Source organism: Suricata suricatta, chromosome 17 (assembly GCF_006229205.1).
Source record: "Suricata suricatta isolate VVHF042 chromosome 17, meerkat_22Aug2017_6uvM2_HiC, whole genome shotgun sequence".
In the NCBI taxonomy this organism is placed as follows: Eukaryota; Metazoa; Chordata; class Mammalia; order Carnivora; family Herpestidae; genus Suricata; species Suricata suricatta.
The window spans coordinates 19,383,020-19,403,680 of record NC_043716.1 but is presented as its reverse complement, the minus strand read 5'-3'; the positions used below and the strand labels follow the sequence as shown (position 1 = coordinate 19,403,680).

The window sequence follows — 20,661 nt, the reverse complement described above, 5'->3', positions numbered from 1 at the left end:
ATTCTGATCTCATGTGTTATCTGCTGTGTCTTACTTTACGGAGTTCCAGACCTGCGAGCTAATCTCTCGTTCCTACCATCCTCTTCCTCCTCTTCCTCCCCCCCTCCAAATTTGGACAGCATTTCTAAAACTAAAAAATCATGTCCTCCTAATTCTTATCCTTGAAGACAGCTGTTGAGCATGTCCTGCAAACTTGCGGGTTAAGCCAGAAAGGCTTGGGTAGTGACCCTTAGCTTTTTACTACTGGGGCGGGGAGGTTGAACATGAGTTATGTGGACATTTTCCCTGTGGCTTGTTGTTCGTTGATTAACAGCTGAAGCAGGAATCGGATTATAATTATTGAATTGTTTCCTCACGTGTAAGGATTGTTGTGACTTAGGTAGCAATGTTAATAAAATAAAAGCATTCATTAAAAATATTTTTCATGCAGAGCATAATTGGAAGCATAAGATTAATTCCCCCCCCCCCTTTTTAAGTACTTACTCAATGCCAAGGTGAGAATGGGGTATGACTGTCCATCTGACAGGTGAAACACATGGAGGTAAAATAGTTTTATAAAGTCTCACAGATGTTGTATTTGCAGTGTGAGCGTTCGGACCCTGATGTAAAGGACTCCAGTGTCCATGCTTTTAACCACCGTATAAACTTTGCGTCAAACAATTAGGATTCATAGGGAAACCACAGTAGAAAAATGCACAGAAAATCTTAACAGGTTTATTCATAGTTTTTATTTAAGTATACCTTAATTATCTAATAAAAATCTCGGTTTTAATTTATTGTTGATTATTAGCCTCTGTTTCCACTCCTAATTATAGCCAACAGCCTGCATTCCCTTGTGAAGGAAGTTTAAGGTCCTTGCCCCTGTCGTCTCATTTTCCTGCCGCACGAGTCCTGAGCAGCAGAGCTTAGAGACCTGGCCCCTGTCTGGGGCCCAGCATTCCTGGTGCTCCCTTCATTCTCGGACGTGAGCTCCGAGCCTTCCTGTGCCCCTCGGCGGGCGGCGGGCGGCGGCAACGTGTGTACAAATGTCCATTTGGGTGTTGGTCTCGCTCTGGTTCGTGGGTGTTTATATGTGTGACTAACGTATAAACCGTGACTGTATGTGGGTTTTCTAAGTTTTATATTTAAATTTTTTCTTTGCAAATATAGGCAAATGATTTTGTGCGTTAAGTCATATTGTATATGACAGGAGTTGTCTTTTTTCCCTTTGTTCCTGTAGCTTCCTTTCATCCACCACATGGCCTTCCTCCTCATCACCATGTTGTATGTAAAAAGGGTACATAAAACAGAACATGTAGTCTTTCATATTTTTCCATGCTTGTGTAATCCCTTACCAAATAAGACATATACATACATACACACACACATATACACACACACACCGATAATGTACAGTTATACATACAAATCATATATGGGGCAGCATTCTAGAGTTCTGTGGTAAAAAGGTGGGACCCTATTATAAATACTTAAGAAAAATACACATGCCTTTCAGCCAGCTTTCTCACAGAATGAAAGCACTGGTTTTGTAAGATTATGTGTCAGGAATATTTTCTACAGTGTTATTCATAATAACTGCAGGGAAGGGAATGATTGAATAAAGATTGATAATCTATACCATGGAATATTAGGCCATCTGTAAAAATAATATATTTGATGTGTGCCAGAAATATCTCCTCTACCATTCTATTATGAACTTTAGTGTTCGTATTCCTTTACTGATGTTTTATTTTTTAATTTTTTATGTTTATTTTTGAGAGAAAGAGAGACAAGGAGCATGAACTGGGAAGGGGCAGAGAGAGAGGGAGACACAGAATCGGAAGCAGGCTCCAGGCTCTGAGCTGTCAGCACAGAGCCAGACGTGGGGCTCGAACTCCCAAGCCCTGGGTTCGTGACCTGAGCCGAAGTTGGACGCCTAACTGACTGAGCCACCCAGGCGCCCCTTTACTGACATTTTAGTGTAGATTCAAGAGGGAGGGAGAAAAGAGAAATGTATTTGGACAGTTTTCTTTATAATTGAAAATCTGGCTAAGTAGATTCCAAGACCTGCTGTAACTTCTGTTTCTCCCCTTACTAGAGCGCTTCCTAGAACACCTACTTACCCTTTTGTATTTTGGAAATAGGAAATATCCAGCTCACAAAAAAATTAAATTCTTTCTTCTTTCCTGGTTTTTAACTTCCTGGTCTCTTCTGCCAGCAACATCTAAAGGGGCACAACCTAAGCATTGTCTCTAAAATTAAATTCAGAATTAATGAAATGTCAGTTCAAAAACTGTTCCTGGGATATTCGGATTTTCTCAGAAATGAGACTCTTCGGAAAGACAGTGTTTCTTTGTAACCATAGCTGTTCCTTTTTTCATTTCTTTTGCTTCTGTGCAGATTTGAAAAAGGGCGCATCTACACATTCATTGGCGAAGTCGTCGTTTCCGTGAACCCTTATAAGTCGCTGAACATCTACGGGAGAGACACGATTGAGCAGTATAAAGGGCGCGAGCTGTATGAGAGACCGCCTCATCTTTTTGCAGTTGCTGACGCTGCTTACAAAGCTATGAAGAGGCGCTCAAAAGACACTTGTATTGTGATATCAGGTATTCAGAGGGGATCCCCTGTGCTTTCAGGGTCAAAATCCATTTAATTTATTAGGTACTCAAGGATCCAAACTGTTGAATAGATCTTTTTTGAAGTTAGAAATGTAAGCAGCTTTACAAGAGAAAAAAAATGCAGTGAACAATAACTATGAAATCCCTTCTGGCCGTTGTTCATGCAAATACATGTTACATGTGGATGGGCTTCAGCTTTGTAGACTGAGCCCATGTGCAGGATTCCCCCTACGCCCATCTCAAAGACATAAATGTTCTGCATCAAATGTTAACAAAAATTTATTTTAAATAATAGCAGAATGAAACCAAGAAAATGAAATCCTGAGTTACCAAAAATGAACAATGAACTTAAAGTCAGATTGGTGAAAGGGGACCTCGTGTCATGGGACATACAGGCACGGGGACCAGAAGTGGGCTGTCAGAGCCAGACGCTGGAGTTTTGGCGCCCGGAGAGCAGGGGGCGGCAGCAGACTGCGCCCGAGAGCTGGAGCTGAGCTCTCCGGGCGACCTGGTGGAGTCCACGGAGGACAGAGAAAATGCCTGCCCACTGGCCCAGGGTGGCTCTCCCAAACTGGTCGGCTTTATCTTGGTGCTAATAATACCTCACATCTGCACTAGGGGCTTTATACTTTAAAACTACTTTTATGATCTTTATTCCATCTTGGTTATCCAGACAGTTGAGTGGTAAGACGGTTGTGTTTCTGCTATATAGATGAGAATACTAAGGGTCAGAGGAGTTATGTAATTTAATGCTGGAGAATCATATCCTAGGGCTATGTTATAGTAAATGATGAAAGCAACATTGCCTGGTGAGAAAAGAAAGGAGTAAACAATCATATAAGTGTTTACAGTAAAAGCAGAAAGTCCCTTCCCTCCAAATAACCTTGTTACCCTCAAATCTCCAACAGCAACAGCTGTTAACTTAGTGTTTGTCCTTTTATGCGTCTTTTCTGTATATAATACATAGAGTCATGATGCATATGAAATTATATTATAAACATATGATCATTACAGACTTATGTCATAAGAGCTGTTATGTAACTTGTTTTTGCATTTAACCATATAGAGTGGGGTCACCTTTTCGTTGGCATATCTCTGTGGAAGCAGGGGTCCTCTAACAGTTGTGTGGGGCCCCACTGGGTAGCTGAGTCATTTATTTGCCTGGCCCTCCACTGACAGGCATCTGATTTTCAGACTGGAGCTGTGACACGCAGTACAGTCTGCAGAAATACTCCTTAGACCTTTGAAGATTATTATTATCATTATTTGATTATGTTTGTATTTTTAGTATTTCTGTAGTATAAATGCTTACAGGTGGAATCCTTGAGTCAGGAGGGATATACAGGTAACAGTTTGGGCAGCTCATTCCAAAGTGCCCCTTCTTCCCGCCTCCCACCAGCTGTCATGTGACACCATGTCTGGAGCTTGCTGTTTTGCTCTGCCTTGTTTCCACTAAAATTACTCCAACTTTAATTTTCTGGAGGAATTATTTCACCCTTGTGAAGACTGAAAGAAATTTGCTCTAGAGAATAAGGTTATACGAATTTAGCCATGGCCACTGGCTTGTTGCTTTTCTGCTTTACTGAGCCACTGCCAAGTACAAAGACTTTGGTCTAAGGAATTCGTTTACTGCAGCGTATCCCGTGATATTTTTGTGCTAAATAAATCTCGATTTGTAATCTACTGGTTATTTTTACTTCTGTAGTAGTTTTTTTGGTTTGTTTGTTTCAACATTTTCAGATCTATTAGAACCTATACCATATCAAGATAGGCGGAAATAACTCAAAAAAGCGAACAGTGAAACATAAAGAATTTTAAGTAAATAACATCAAAATTTGCAATTATTCTGGTAAAAATTAGCTTACTCTTGGTTTAAGGTACAGTGTTAAGCCATGCACAATTTTTCCCCCAGGGGAGAGTGGAGCTGGTAAGACTGAAGCCAGTAAGTACATTATGCAGTACATTGCGGCCATCACCAACCCCAGTCAGAGGGCGGAGGTTGAAAGGTAAGGGCAGAATAAAAATGGGGATACATGCTGATCGAAGCTTTGTTTCCTTCCTTTCCTTCCTTCCTTCCTTTTAGAAAGAGAGACACACACAGAGTGGGGGAGGGGGGGGCGGGCGGGCAGAGAGAGAGGGAGACAGAATCCGAATCAGGCTCCAGGCTCCGAGCTGTCAGCACAGAGCCCGACACAGGGCTCAAACTCATGAACTGGGAGATCATGACCTGAGCCGAAGTTGGATGCTTAACTGACTGAGCCACTCAGGCGCCCCATTTTCTTGCTTCCTTTTTTTTAAATGTCTATTTATTTTTGAGAAAGAGTGTGTGTAGGGAAAGGGCAGAGAGAAGGGGAGAGAGAAAATCTCAGTCTGGCTCCATGCTGTCAGCATAGATACCAATGCAGGGCTCAGACTCACAAACCGTGAGATCATGGCCTGAGCCAAAGTTGGAGGCTGAACTGACTGAGTCACCCAGGTGCCCCAAGGAGACGTTTTTCTTAATTGTGACACATCACCACTTCTCATTCTGACTTTGCAATCTCCTGTAACAAGGACAAGAATGTGAGTAAGTTATCTTAATTTCCATAGCAGCTCAGTAGAATGACTGGCTGAGAACTTCATTTTGTTTCTAAACCTACTTGATATAGTAGAGTAAGGCATTTGTAGATTTGTTAGTCTTTCATGAGTATATCTCACCAGAGTTTTAAAGGTAATTGCCTTGGGGCGCCTGGGTGGCTCAGTCAGGCAAGCATCTGACCCTAGCTCAGGTCATGATCTCAATGTTTGTGAGTTCGAGCCCCACATCTGGCTCTGTGCTGACAGAGCAGAGCCTGCTTTGGATCCTCTCTCTGCCACTTCCCCTCTCTCTCAAACAAACAAAAAAATAGTTGCCTTTGTTTACCTTGAGAGTGGAACTGCCCCTCCCCACATTTGTGTGTGTGTGTGTGTGTGTGTGTGTGTGTGTGTGTGTGTGTGTGTGTGTGGAGAGGTTGTGGGGTCACTTAGCAGTGGTGAGTCGGCTGTGTTCAGTTATTTCAGTGGCCAAAGCTATTTCTGCAGGCGCGCCCATGTGCCCATACAAGGGGGATTCTGTCAGTGACATGAAAACAAAGACTTAAGGGGTAGCATGCAGTTAAAAAGTATCCACTGGCAGAGACTGCTTGTAGAACGTTAGCATTCACTGAATAAAGAAGGAATTAAGTAACGATCCAAAGGGGAGATTTCGTATAGCTTCAAACAAAATGAGCAATTTCTAAACAAATGAAGACCGTCTTTATAATGTATAACTAAATTTAGTAAATTTCAGTGTTTTAGGCTTTATAAACAAGTACTTTTAAAAACTGTATCATTTTCATTGTCACCTATTCTTTCTTTCTTTGGGGAACATACCTTTTCTTAATGGTTTTTCTTTATACAAATAAAACATGTTCACTTAAACTAAAAAATACAGCCTTTCGTCCCAGGTGGAAGTTCCATGAAATCCACTCTACAAAATCCTACCCTGTCAACCTAGTAACTGTAGCTAAGAGTACTGTTCCCTCCAGCTTTTTAAGCAGTGACTAACTGTGTGCATACACATACACTCAGTGCAGACACACGCACAGTCACACAAGGATCCTGCCACACATATTATTTTGCAACTTAATTTCTCATTCATTAACATGTTCAGGACATCTTTCTCCGTCAGTACAGTCAATACATACTGCCGTAGGAGAAAGTTGTTTTTACCAGCCTTGGTGGGCAGCTAGGGGGGGTTTGGGTTGGTCCGTTTTACTGTGGCAAATAACACTGCAGTCAGCATCTCTGTATAAATATTTGGATGTGCTTTAACAAAATCCAGTTTTCCAAAAGGCTCCGCCTCTAAAAGTCCTTATGATGACTTTCATTTATCTGTGTTCTAGAGTGAAGAATATGTTGCTCAAGTCCAACTGTGTCTTGGAAGCTTTTGGAAATGCCAAAACCAACCGTAATGACAACTCAAGCAGGTTTGGAAAATACATGGATATCAACTTTGATTTCAAGGGGGATCCTATTGGTGGACATATCAATAACTACTTACTGGAGAAGGTAAAATGGGCTTAATTTCTGAGGGTAATGTCTTCAAGTGCTGAATTTTGTTTAAACCTAATTGTGTTTATAGAATTTTTAAAATTGCTTCAAAGTAGCTTTTAATCCTATTTTCCCACCCTTCATGCTTCTCGGTTAGTTGTCATTGACAAGTTATTCTTTGTGTTCTTATTAGCTCTTATATATATATTTATCTCGAGTTGGGAAGGTTCCAGCTTTGTAGATAAGGATTTAGGGGCGTTTGTGTGGGCGGGAGTGGTATTCAAATGTGTGCCACCCTCAGGGTGCGGTCTGGCCAAAGCCCAACCCAGGACTGATCAGTCCTCCCCTGTTGACACACTCGTGTGTCTTCATGCTGTTTTCCTGAGTGCAGCACAGGAGACCTAGTGGGTCCAGTCTCTGAAATAACACTCTTCTCACAGAATCATGCCCAAGCAACAATCTTTTTTTTTTTTTATGTTTTTTATTTATTTTTGAGAGACAGAAAGAGACAGCACAAGCAGGGGAGGGCCAGAGAAAGAGGGAGTCACAGAATCTGAAGACAGGCTCCAGGCTCTGAGCCAGCCATCAGCACAGAGCCCGACGTGGGGCTCTAACCCACGAACCGTGAGATCATGACCTGAGCCGAAGCTGGACGCTTAACCGACTGAGCCACCCAGGCACCCCAGCAACCTTTTTTTAACTGAGATATCACTGACCTTGCACATTGTGTATGTGTAAGATGTACAACATATTGATTTGATACTTTCATCTATATTCATTTGAATCTCATTTTCTTCTGCTTTCTATTCATAGTAGCCTGTATGGCAGTGTAATGCTGTATAATCTGTTTCTAAGTTTATTTTACTAGTGGAAGAGACAGCATGAGCAGGGTGGAGGGGCAGAGAGAGAGGAAGAGAGAGTCCCAACCAGGCTTCATGCTCAGCATGGAGCCCGACACGAGTCTCAGGCCCATGTCTGTGAGATCACAACCTGAGCCGAAATCAAGAGTTACCCAGCCGAGCCACCCAGGCGCCCAGTAGAATCCGTTTTGTTGCTCTTGTTGTTGTTGTCCTTGTTTAAGTTGAAGTCAGACTGTTAAGGAAATGAGTGTCTGTATCAATGTCCATTACAAAAGGACTGGAAATCCCAGGTATTATCAATCTTTTTCCAAAATGTTTTACGGCCTCACTGTATGTACAGAGTCGATCAAAAGGACCCCTTTGAATGAACATACATTTTGAACCCTCTCCTAGTCTTTTGGGAGCCATCTAAGGCAAGGGCCCTTGCTCAGCTGATTTCCCTACAAGATACAAGGCATTGCTCTTTGGAATGCCGGGCAGAGCCTGGGGGAAGGTAGTGTTGTGACTTTACTCCCTAAACATTCCTGTTCTCCTACTTCCAGTCTTCCTCCCCCTAAAAATTCCATCGTTAGGCTGCGGGTTAGGAAAAAACAAAAAGTTTTATTTTCAGAAAGTTTGAGGAATTCTGTTTTAAGCGGTAAAAAAAAATATTTTACAAAAATATTAAAATTGCACAGGAGAACCCACGGAGGAGGCCTAGCTTCAGGTCGGTAATCCACGGGACCTGTTAGGACATTTAAGGGCACTGTTGGTGTGCAATTTCCTGAGAATCGTGACTTCCATTTTGTTTTAGGGGTGCATTCTCAGATTAACGACTTCATTGTTTTGTTTGTTTTTAAAGTCTCGCGTGATTGTGCAACAGCCAGGAGAAAGAAGCTTTCATTCTTTCTATCAGGTGAGTACTTGCTCTTGTGCAGGTAATCGATCGTCTGCCCGGTTGTACCAAGGACGAATCTTCTATGTCGGGGCTCTCCCTTGTCCTGGGCCTCCATTGCCTCCATCGGCCCACCGCACATTACACACGCGTGCACACGCCCTGCCCTACGTGCTGCTTCTGAGACGGAGCCTGACTGTGACCCAGAGCCAGGGTGGTTAGCCCAGCTGACGACCGCCTGCCTTGGTGGAGCGTCACATTTTTTTGCAACATAGAGAATAGTTTAGTATCTGTTGAGGCGTTTGAAATGGTAAATTCCCAGTATGTTAAATTAATTCTTCTCTTCTCTTTTCTTTTTTTTATGTCTTTATTTTATTTTGAGCGATAGAGAATGAGTGGGAGAGGGACCGAGAGAGAGGGAAACACAGAATCGGAAGCAGGCTCCAGGCTCTGAGCTAGCTGTCAGCACAGAGCCCGACGCGGGGCTCGAACCCACAGACTGAGAGATCAAGACCTGAGACGAAGTCGGACGCTTAACTGACTGAGCCGCCCAGGCGCCCCTAAGTTTTATCTTCAGTCGAAGCTGTTGTTCCCATATTTGGGAGCCCCAGGCATAGCAATACAATTTCAGTTTTATTTTGCTCATGGAGGCTATAAAGCAAGATGATTACTTGAAACAATTATGAACGCAAGAGAGAATTGTCTTCTTTATCCCATCAAAGCAATGATTGCTTAGAAAACAATCTGATATGTCTTTACGAATGCTTTTAGAATTTAAGGCAAAATCATTTGAAATAGCCTGTTAGCAAGTCTTCATGCTCAGAGAACAAGCACGATACATTTTTACAATTTTTAAAGCCAAAAGTAATATAAACCAACGCTAATAAATAAGGTGGATGATCAAATGAAGCAATGCTTTTTGGGATTTGTAAAAAGTAAAACTATAAATCAGTAAGATTGATTTCCCTGCGGAAACTGTCTGTGCAGGTAATTGAGCGGTGACAGTGTTAGGTTGAATACAATTCAGCCGAGTTCAGTTCCTTCCAGGGAACCACTGTAATAGATGGTGCTCATTTGTATGTACAAGTTCTGGCATATTTAATTTAAAAGATCACTTTTAAGAATCTGATGATTGTACCTTTTAAGTAAAACAAAGGATACAGTTTAATGTAGAGAATTTAAACCTGGTGCCTTCCAAAGGCATGTTCTGTATAGAAAGGCTTGTGTTTTTATTGACAGTTTACCATGTTTTCATTAAACTATTTTTTTTTTTTTTTACCCAATGTAGAAGAGTTCCTTTTATTTCCCAAACCCATAACCTCTTCCCAGTGTTTTCCCACTGGATGAAAGTGTGAAAATTGGTCTTTGTTCAATGCTGCAGTCTTGATTATTTATCCAGTAGTGCTCCGGCCCTGGATACAGAGATTGATGAGGGGAGATTGTGTGTTTCTGGCGTGGGTCAGCATGTGACCGTCTGCTGACACCTCTTACTTGGGGGGGCAGTATTGACTTTTTCTGAATTCTGAAATGCAACCCGATCCTGGATAATGAGGCTGCTTAGCAAGCGTCCACCACGACACACAGGCCCCCGTTTAACAAATGACCATAGTCAAAACAAGGTTACCACTGTCAGAGTGTTTGATGTGTTTGGTTCAGTATGTATCTTATCAATTTATTTCTAATTAATATATTTTTTCAGCTGCTCCAAGGAGGTTCAGATCAGACCCTCCGCTCTCTGCATCTCCAGAAGTCCCTAGCCTCCTACAACTATATCCGCGTAGGAGCCCAGTTAAAGGTAAGGGCTTCCTCTCTGAGATGTAGGGTCAGACAAAGAATCAGAAGGGCCGTTAAGTAAATATCTGGTCCAGCGTGCTGCCTTCTGGGTTTTAAATTCTCAGGGACAGAGATTCACCGCATTGTTGGTCAGCGACTTCGCTTAATGACCATTTCTGTATTTCATCACCATCTGACAGGAAAGAAGCTTGTCTCTTGTGATCTTGTGTTTTCTTTGAATTTTCAATCCTATTTCTTTTCTCACTATAAAAAGATTGATAGGCCCAGGAAATCCACCTTAAAAGAAGATACCATATGATTTCACCACAGGCGAGCTGGGAAGACAGAAGGAACCTTAAAAGGACTTTGGTTGAAATTGAGTATCAAAGATCTCCATTCACTGTTGTTTGAAGTACTGGTTTTGATGTATACATGGTTTTGTGACCCTGGAATGTTCCTACTCATTCAGCCTCCGAAATTTTCCACTTGGTTTTCCTTCACTTGCATGCGGGTCCTTTGTACTCACATATGCAGACTCTTTTCTCCTTTTTTATTTCTAATTCGTTTTCTCCCAGTCACTTTACCACTAATCCTAGAAATGTAGTATTTTGTTGATGGTAGGTTATAAAATGGTAATTACAATATTATCCTACTTTGTTGGGGGAAAGGTGTATAAATACCTAAAGTAAGATATGTTGGGAAATAGACCAAGGCTTTAATTACTGATTCAGGTTGGATGTGGTTACAGGTATTCGTGTTCTTGTACTCTTCCAGAGTTTAAATTTCTTTTATAATAAAAAATACATTGCTTTTGTAGTCAGAGGAAAAATAAAAGAATTTATAAAAGGAAAGAAAAGGAAAGGATCCAAGATGTGGGAGGTGTTTCTCTTTTTTTTTCTTGTTATTATTCATCTGAAGCAAATTATACCTTCATTGCTGATTTAGCCGTATTTCTATTGCCATGCACGGGAAGAAGTGATATTTAGGCTTTCCCGATTGATTTTCCATCATTTGACATTCAAGTTGCATAGTTGTTTTGTTTGCTTTTACAGTCAGCTCAGAGCAGGATGTTTGGGTGAAAATCAATTGAAAACAAGCAAGACAATAGAGGGCAACACTCGAGCTTCAGGAGAGGGGGCGAGCAGCCCTCAGAGACTGGAGCGGGACTGTGAAGCCGGCACTGACCAAGCCTGGGACCCGAGGGGTGTCCGGGGGGTGTCAGTCGGTTACACATCCGAATCTTGGTTTCCTCCCGGGTCCTGGTCTCACAGTTCGTGAGTCTGAGCCCCATATGGGGCTCTGCGCTGACACCTCAGAGCCCACTGGGGACTCTCTCTCTGACCCACTCCCACTTGCACTCTTCCTTTCTCAAAATAAACAAACATTTAAAAAAAGCCAGTGACCGGCTTTAATCAAAGTGTCTTACTGACCGACTTACTTTTGACCTAATCATGTGGTGCCCACAGAAAGCCTTTGCTCTAAGCTAAATGTAGTTTGGGTTCCCTTTTCAAGATTTTCCCATTCCTCTTCTCTCTCTGCCTTCCTTTTTCTCCCTCTCTCACAGAAACAAAGATGTAATGCGTGATCGTAGTCAAAACCTAAAATAAAGAAGCACCAGAAGAAAATAAAAATAAACTAAATAATAGCTAAAGCTTACCACCCAGAGATAGTTACTGATAATGGTCTATGTATATTCTTTTTCTTTTCCTTTCTTTTCTCTTCTTTTTCTAAAGATTTTATTTTTAAGTAAGTAATCCTGCGTCCAACGTGGGGCTTGAACTCATCACCCTGAGAACAAGAGCTGCATGCTTCACTGACCCGCCAGCCAGGCACCCCTGTGTTTATATATTTATGAATGGAATCAGGCAGTAAACTCTGATTAAATAAACTCGATTTTATTAAATTACAGTATAATCATTAATATCTTCCCATTAACAAATAATTAGATGTAAGTTAATAGAATGATTTTAATAACTATAAAGTATTATACTCTGTGTCACAGTTTTACTTAACTGCCCTAAAATATAGGAACCATGTATATTTAAGATACTTCGGGTTGAAGGGAAGATAAAACCCAATTAAAAGTCTCTACAAACAATGAGGAACTTAATTATCTCCTGTAATGAGAGGCACTGAGATGGGACAGTTCCAGAGTTGGTTAATTTACTGCCTTCACAACATGGTCGGGGGCGGGGGGGGGCGCGGGGATCAAGATGTCATCTGTTCTTCACCTTCACACTCCCCCACCCTCCCTGGATTGGTTTGTGTGCGCAGGCTGATTGTGCTTGTGGTCCCAGAGTAAAGCAGGAGTTCCAGGAGTCACAGGCAGAGGAACGTCCCTGTCCTATGTCCCCTTTTAGCTAGGAAGACCTCAGAAAGCATCAAAGGTCCGTGGCTGAGCGGTCACCTGTCTCTGTGATTAGTTTACACCCCAAGGCTGGAGGGACGCTGGCCCTGAAGGACACGTGTACTTGGAGAGAGGTGGACAGATCAGGCTCTAGCAGCCCACACTTCCCCAAGTAGGACATTTAGTCTCTGAAATTCTAGCACAGTTGCAGCTTCTAATAATACTAATATCTGATACTAGTCAAGTGCTAGCAACTATAAGGAGGTGTCTTACATAATTCTCATTCAGTTCTCACAACAACAACCTTGTGGGAAATGCATTATTAGGCCCATTTCATCCATGAGGAAATTGAGACTCCATGAGGTTAAGTATCTTGCCCAAGGTCAGAGAAGGGGGAGCTGGAGGAACTTGCCTGGCTGCGTCCCGGGTACTAGAGGAAGGTGTGCTCATCAGGCACAGTGACCCATCCCCGCACCCCTTCTCAGAAGCCAAGCTTCAGGCCCGCTCCTCGACATCACTGTGGCGCCCCCTGCCCGCCGCGGAGAGGACCGTCAGGCTCAGGCCCTCTGGAACTGCTGCTTCTGAGCTGGGCAGTTACCCACCGCTTCACTGTGAACTTCTGTTGACGTGTGTGTATTTCCGGCCTGATGGCTGCGCCTCCTCGAGGCCGGTGATTGATCTTCGAACTCCTGTCTTATTCTAATTGGGCCGCTACAACAAAAATGCCAAAAATTGGGTAGCTTTTATACAACAAATGTTTATTTCTCACTGTGCCAGAGGCTGGGAAGTCCAAGGTTAAGGCGCCTGCAGACTTGGTGACGGCCTCCTTCCTGGTTTATAGGTGGGGCCTTCTCCGTGTCCTCACAGGGCAGAAAGGACCAGAAATCTCCGGGTCCTCTTGTAAGGGCACTGATCCCATTATTGAGGGCTCCACCCTTGTGACCTAATTACTTCTCTAAGGTCCTACTTCCTAATTCCATCACGTTTGGGGGTTGGTGGGGTCAGCATTTCAGCGTAGGAATTTTGGAGGGATATAAACATCCAATCTAGAGCACCCGCTTTCCCCCAAATCCGTTAGAAGATCTGATGTTTGTGAAAAAGTGGTTGTGATCCCAGAATATTTAATAGCGTGTTGAACGATTGAGTCAGGCCGCTTTGGGGGGCCTGCTTTTCCTCACCCATGAAATGAAAAGCCTTCAAGAGAGGGGGTGTTATTACCAGCCTGTACAAGAAGGCTAATTCTGGACTAAAAAGCCACAGGCAACAATAGCCAGGCATGTGTCTTGGAGGTTCCCACGGGTAGTATTTCCATTTGTGATTCCATGTCGTGTTTTCTTCACTCGTGACGGAGTGGCAGTCAGCTTTGAGTCAGCTCAGGATTTGCTCCCTCCCTGAAGGTTCCAGAAAAGTGTGTGATGCTTATTTTGCATGATGGCGGCCATCTCACATACAAGTGGACATTGTGTGTGCAGAGTGATGTTTCTTTCCCTGAAATTTTTATTTTCTCAAGGGACCTGCTGAATTACTACAAAAGCATCAAGATCTTGGCTAAACTTGAATGTTAGTCTCATAATTATTTGATTTTAATTCTCTAAAATGTCAGTGACCTAAATTCTCCATTTTCATTCCCAGTCTTCCATCAACGACGCCTCAGAATTCAAAGTAGTAGCTGAAGCCATGAAAGTCATTGGCTTCAGACCTGAGGAGATTCAGACAGTGTATAAGATTTTGGCTGCTATTCTTCACTTGGTGAGTAAGGACACCTGTCAGACAATATTGCCTCCCTGTGGCGACAAGAGGCTCTTGCGGAAGATTTGCCTTTTTCCCCATAGATATTTATATGAAGAAAATCTCTCTCACGTTTTGAAGAAATTGCTGTATCTGTGGTTCTCTCCATCCTTTTATACTATTATGAGGGATTTTCTAAGCACTGTAGGTTTTAAAACTTAGCTTTAGTTAATTGTCTTACTGGTATATCAGATTGTGAACCGTTTAATTCCAAGGATTAATGTAGTCAGTAACCACGTGACTACCAGTGGCATGATCTAATTGAACAGAATAGATTTCTAAAAGCACTTGAGATGTAGAATCATAAATTTTTAGCACTGGAATTTTGATCATCTCCTTTTCATGTTGGGAAGGGAGCCCTAGCAGGTGGCATGTCTGACTCAACGGCACAGCCAGGTCACTGTGGCCAGCGCTGCAGACCAGCCTGGCAGCTCCCAGGCCGGCCGTTTCCCCCCACACTGCAGCAGACTCCATTACCGCTTGTGTAATGGTAGATGTTGAAAATGTCATGAACACGGAGCCTTAGAAAAAGTGAAGGACAACATGAATTCAAATCTAGAATAAAAATTACCTTTTCCTTTAACGTTGAAAGGCTTAACTTCTAATGAAAGGTGCAGGACCTAGATGAAAAACATTGCAGGGCAACGTAACTGTTACCTCAAAGAAGTGTCCCTAACTAAGAAGACTTTAACATTATGAATCGTCCCATTCCTTCAGCCGGCTTATAAATAAGGTGCAACAATAACCTTTAGAAGCCAAACAGGAATTTTATTTTTAAGTTGACTTAACGACTCTAGAATTTACCCAGAACAGTAAATATGTAAGAAGATCAAATAAATGTACTAAAAAAGAGTAGTAGGGGAGGAGGAAGGGAGGAGAAGGGCTGTGACGAATTCTGCCAGATTCAAAATGACGGTAAAAGTGGCAGGACTTTAAAACTTGTAGAACACTCCCTCAGGTTAATCAACAGATTAGGTGATGCTCTGGACCGTTGGCAGATGGTTGATAACTATTGCTTATTGAGTAAATAAAGTATAAATAAGTTTAGGAATTTGGAGGGGGGAATTTAATATATAATACAGATGACATTTTTAATCAAGAGGGAAAGTTTGTTCATTCAATAAATAATATTGGAACAACTAACTAACCATCTGAAAAAAAATAGGTTCCTTGCGCTACACAGCAACATAAATTCTAAGTGGGTTAGAAGCTTAAACAGAAGGGGAAAGGCTGTGTATTCAAAGAAAATATTAAATATTCATAAAGCCTTTGGTAGGGGAATGGTTTAAGTATGATACAAGCCCTAAAGCAGAAGATTCACAGATGCGACTGCATAAAAATAAAAAACCTCTATCCATCAAAAACAAACACTGAAGACTAAAAGATAGATGGGTGTTTGGGGAAGAGCGATGGATGAAGCGCTAGATTTTTATGTATATGTAATGTGTTTAAGGAAAACCCGTGCTACAAGCAAGGTCACGTTGAATTTCATCTTAAGCTGGCAAATGTATCCCTGATGTAACGTTCCAGAATCGGGCTGGAAATGATGTCTTGGTTTTTTTTTCACCCTGCTTTTAGGGAAATTTAAAATTTGTGCTGGACGGAGACACGCCTCTCATCGAAAACGGCAAAGTTGTATCTGTCATAGCGGAACTGCTCTCCACCAAGACCGACATGGTCGAGAAAGCCCTCCTCTACCGGACGGTGGCCACGGGCCGCGACGTCATCGACAAGCAGCACACGGAGCAGGAAGCGAGCTATGGCAGGGACGCCTTCGCCAAGGTGCGCTGGCGGCTGCCGTTGCGGTTGTGGGGGGCTTCTGTGAGGGCGTGTCCGCACGTTCCTAGAAGGTGGGTTCAGGCTCTTAGAAACCATGGTGCTTTGGGGCCACCATAGTCTCAGTAAAAGCCCCCGCCTGTGAGCGTCATTCTCAGGACACCTTCTGAGGGAGGCGAGGCCGACTGACCGGGGGGCTCACGGTGGGCCCTCGCCTCGCCCTGCAGTTTGCTTTGCTCTTCCGTGTGTGAGCTCCACCTCAGGCTCCCCGACGAGTCCCCGCCCCTCGGTTCCATGTCTGTGTGGCGATGGCGCTGTGAGTTATTAACCATCCTCCCCCTTGTTCACCTTGTTTCCTTTTCGGCCACGACAAATAGTGCGGCCACATCCTTGTGCGTGTAACCCTGCACACCAGCACCTTCATTTCCACTGGACAGACTCCCAGGAAGGAGTTCACCAGATCAGAGGACACGTCGATTTTAAACTGTAAATTTATAGAGTTTCTGGGTAGGCAGTAAAACGTGATTGTTACTTTAATTTTCATTGCCGGTGTATTTGAGCATCTTTCCATATTTTTCGTAAGGTATTTAAATCCATGCTGAGAATTTCCTGGTATACCCTTTGTCCTTTTTTCTTCAGGGCTGCTCTCACTTTATTGCCAGTTTGTAAGAGCTTGTAACTTTAACCCTTTGTTACCTGCAGGGCAAATGTTTTATGTTCCCAAGTTTACATTTCCTTGTTTCCTTTTTCTTTTTCGCTGGATGGTTAGGTTGCTGCATATTCTGTTTTTACTCTTCTAAGTGTCAGGCATGGTGTTTAGTCTCGAGAGGAATTTGGGTTTAGCCAAGTACAGTGGGGAGTGGGGGGTTCTAAGCAGAGGTAGTGACAGCAAGCTGCATGCTTAAAACAACTGCTCTGCCTTGAGTGTGGCGATCGTATGGGGCCTGGGGATGGAAGCCAGGAGACCATTCCAGAGAGAGTTCAGCACCCAAGAGAGAGACGACGGCAGGTAGTGTAGAAATGGGGAAAAGAGGATGATTTGGGACAGAGTGTATTTGGATGTAAAATCCACAGCCCCTGTTTGTTTGGCCTAAAGTGGTCTGGCTCCAGCCTGTGTCTCCTGCCTCCTTCCACACCACACTCCAGCCTCCTTTATTCATTCTGGCACTCAGGGATTGCACGTTATCTTTATCCCTTTCTCCTCCCAGCCACAGGACCTTGGCACATGCTGTTGCCTTTGCTTGGATTGCTTTTTTCTCCCCGTCTTTACCAGTAAACTCTTATCCTTCTGATCTCAGCCCAGTTTCTCAGAGAAGCTTTCCCTGGCCTCTGAACCCTGAACAGGTTAAATTATCCTCAGATCCCATGCAACTCACCTTGAGGGATAGAGAGAGAGAGAGACAGAGAGAGAGAGGAATTCTTTCCTTCATTCTATTTCTAATGCTCTTTGGAAACTGAGACCACGTTTATGTTTGTTTAGTACTGTATCACCAACAACCTGCATATAGTAAGTACTCAGCAAATATTTGTTGAACAAGTGAATGAATACAAAATCTGAGTTCCTGGTGTCATTTGTTCCTGGTTAGAAGTAGAGTAGGAATGGTTTTCAGAGACAGAAAGGTCAGGAGTCTGGTGGTCCATGTGTCTGCGATGGCCGTGAGACCTCGAGGCGTGTTGTCAGGGAGGCTGGCCAGCACGTGAGTCTGGCGCTTGGAGGAGAGATCTGCATTGGGGTAATATTACTATTGTTCTACTACTGTTATATATTACTATTACTAATAATAGTATGGATGAATGACTCAGGAGGTGTTAGGGAGTGAAGAGGACTGAGGCCAGGTAGAGGAGAACCTACCAGAGGTCACCAAGAAGGAGCAGCCAGAGAAATCAGAGGAAAATTAAGGTAGTATGGTATCACGAATCCCAGAGAGGAGAATATTTCCAGAAGAAGGTGGGAGACCAGATGGAGTGACGCTGGGTGTCTGACTAAGATATCCATGTAGAAGCACATGAAAGTGTCTACACTGAGGTGCTTGGGGTCCTTGACGAACCATTTCAGGGGAGCAGTGGGAGGTAAGCAGAGCCTAGAGTGGCTCAAAGAGTGAAGGGGAGGCAAAGAATGGAGGCAGTGATGTTGATGAGTGCAGCTGGAGGGAGCTGTTGAAGACGAGCGTGCTAAAGATGTGGCACTGCAGAGCCTGTTTGTGTCGGGACATGAGTGTGTGTGAGTGTGTGCTGCCTCTGTCCACGTGTGTCTTGGTGTGAGTGTCCTTGAGTATTGGATATGTGTTTCATTCTTAAGGACTTCAAACTGTGGCCTTTGGTCCAGATCTTTACGTGGTATTGTAAATCAACATTTATATTTTTAGAATCCATAGGGCTCTACTGGAACATAGATATTAACTCATTGGTTCCCCACTTTTTTTTTTTGAGAGAGAGAGAGAGAAAGCATGCATGAGCAGGGTAGAGGGGTAGAGGGAGAGAGAGAATATTAAGCAGACTCCATGCTCAGTGTGGAGCCTGACATGGGGCTCGATCCAATGACTCTGGGATCATGACCTGAGTTAAAATCAAGAGTTGGACTCTCAACAGACTAAACCATCCAGGCACCCTGGTTCCTTACTTGATGGAACTCTCAATAAAGCAATGAAACAAATTCTATAAGGGAGCAGGCAAATTATTGATACAGCTGGGCACAGAGACATCCCTGGGAATGGTGTTGGAATAGCATAGTGACTGTTAATAATCTTTAAAAAACCCAAACCATTTACTTTAGTGTTGCATACATCATGTAGTTTTTATAAAACAATTTTTTAATATTTTGGGGTTTTTTGAGAGAGGTAGAAAGACAGAGCACAAGCAGGGGAGGGGCAACGAGGCAGGGAGACACAGAATCCAAAGCAGGCTACAGGATCTGAGCTGTTAGCACAGAGCCCGACGTGGGGTTCGAACGCATGAACCGAGATAACATGACCTGAGCTGATGTCAGACACTTACCTGACTAAGCCACCCAGGTGCCCCTTCATCATGTAGTTTTTTAAGCAGGTGATGTGCATTTCTAATTTTTCTGCTTAGAGTCACAACAGTTACGTTCAGTGGTAAGGAGAAGGTGGATAGGAGTGGAAAACTTACCACAGATGTAAACAGAAGACTCAGTTCCAAGAGGGGACTGAGAATTAATGATGTCGTTTTCCTCACAGGCAATATACGAGCGCCTTTTCTGTTGGATTGTTACTCGCATCAATGACATTATTGAAGTCAAGAACTACGACACCACAGTCCATGGGAAAAACACTGTCATCGGTGTCTTGGACATCTATGGCTTTGAAATCTTTGACAACAACAGGTAAAGGGGACAAGATACTTAAAACTCGGTTATGTTTTACTTCTCTGAACCTCACTGACTCCTTTCCCTGCAGCTTTGAGCAGTTCTGCATCAATTACTGCAACGAGAAGCTGCAGCAGCTCTTCATCCAGCTGGTCCTGAAGCAAGAGCAAGAGGAGTACCAGCGCGAGGGCATCCCCTGGAAGCACGTGAGTGGGGCGCCCCCGGGACAGGCCGTCGTGTGCTTCACGTACCAGCAACAACGTCAGATCTTACTGCGCAGGTGCTTTGTTTTCATCTTCTCCAGAGCGTGCCGCACCTACGCATTAGCTTTCCTTTTCGGGACATGCAGTTACAAGTCGTTTTCAGGGGTGACAGGTGCAGCTTCTCTAGTTTGTGGACTGCCTTGTCGGTGCCCAGAAGTGCTGACTCATAACCTTTGCACTTTCTAACTGAGGCCACGGGGGTCTTCTGGTTTGTATCTGTCTAGGAGAGTTTAGTGTCACACTCAAAGCAGCGACTTTTTGCCTTAAATTGGCTGAACTTTGCTTCCACATTTAGTTTATCTTCTTTCCTTCCTCTTTCTCCTCTTATTCCTACTCTGTAATCTCAATGACATCGTTATTATCTCCAGTTAATATGACTTATATTCTCTGAAACCCATGCCTGAAAACACCCGCATTCACATGTGTTTCCATTGGCTTTCCTTCGTGTGGCACCTTGTTACCCCTTCTTATGGCCCTTTGTGAATGCTGACAGTTGTCACCAACAGTGCAGGGAGGATTGCCCCAGGACTTGGCCCCCCAACTGAAAGCATGGCTCTCTTGTTCCTTACCATTAGACCTCCTATTTAAGACAGAAGGAGACCTAGTAAAACTTTTCTTTGAAATTTGTATTTTTAAACAATCTTAAGAACAGACTTGAAAAAAAATGCAAAAACTTCTGAGTTCCCACACGTCTCTGTGTTTATAAAACTGTTTTTTATCCTCTTGCCAAAGAAAACAGACAATACAGCCAGTGTTTTTTAAGTATCCAATGTAATAGTACAAAGCCGTTTGGTATGCTGTATTTAAGTTACTTTTATATGTCTTCCTACCTTCCTACTTCCTGTCCCTTCCCATTCAGAAAGGGAGACAAAGGTATGATAATAGCTGTCCTACCTCAGATTTCATATTTGCCTTCCGTCATGTGTTAAACATCAGAACACCATAAAAGAGCTTTGTTCAAGGATGTTAGTGAAACTTTACCAATTTAGAAATGAATCAAAAGGT

The 20,661-nt window shown here is 43.1% G+C and overlaps 1 protein-coding gene across 1 annotated transcript in view; it reads left to right on the top strand.

The window, feature by feature from the left end:
- Positions 1-20,661, top strand: part of MYO1D (myosin ID) — a 265,312-nt gene that overhangs the window by 10,791 nt on the left and 233,860 nt on the right. The window contains exons 3-11 of the mRNA XM_029926993.1: positions 2,380-2,588; positions 4,513-4,606; positions 6,503-6,668; positions 8,352-8,405; positions 10,084-10,179; positions 14,137-14,253; positions 15,871-16,074; positions 19,266-19,411; positions 19,485-19,599. Coding sequence (XP_029782853.1) covers positions 2,380-2,588; positions 4,513-4,606; positions 6,503-6,668; positions 8,352-8,405; positions 10,084-10,179; positions 14,137-14,253; positions 15,871-16,074; positions 19,266-19,411; positions 19,485-19,599 — 1,201 coding nt within the window. The remainder of the gene's footprint in view (positions 1-2,379; positions 2,589-4,512; positions 4,607-6,502; positions 6,669-8,351; positions 8,406-10,083; positions 10,180-14,136; positions 14,254-15,870; positions 16,075-19,265; positions 19,412-19,484; positions 19,600-20,661) is intronic.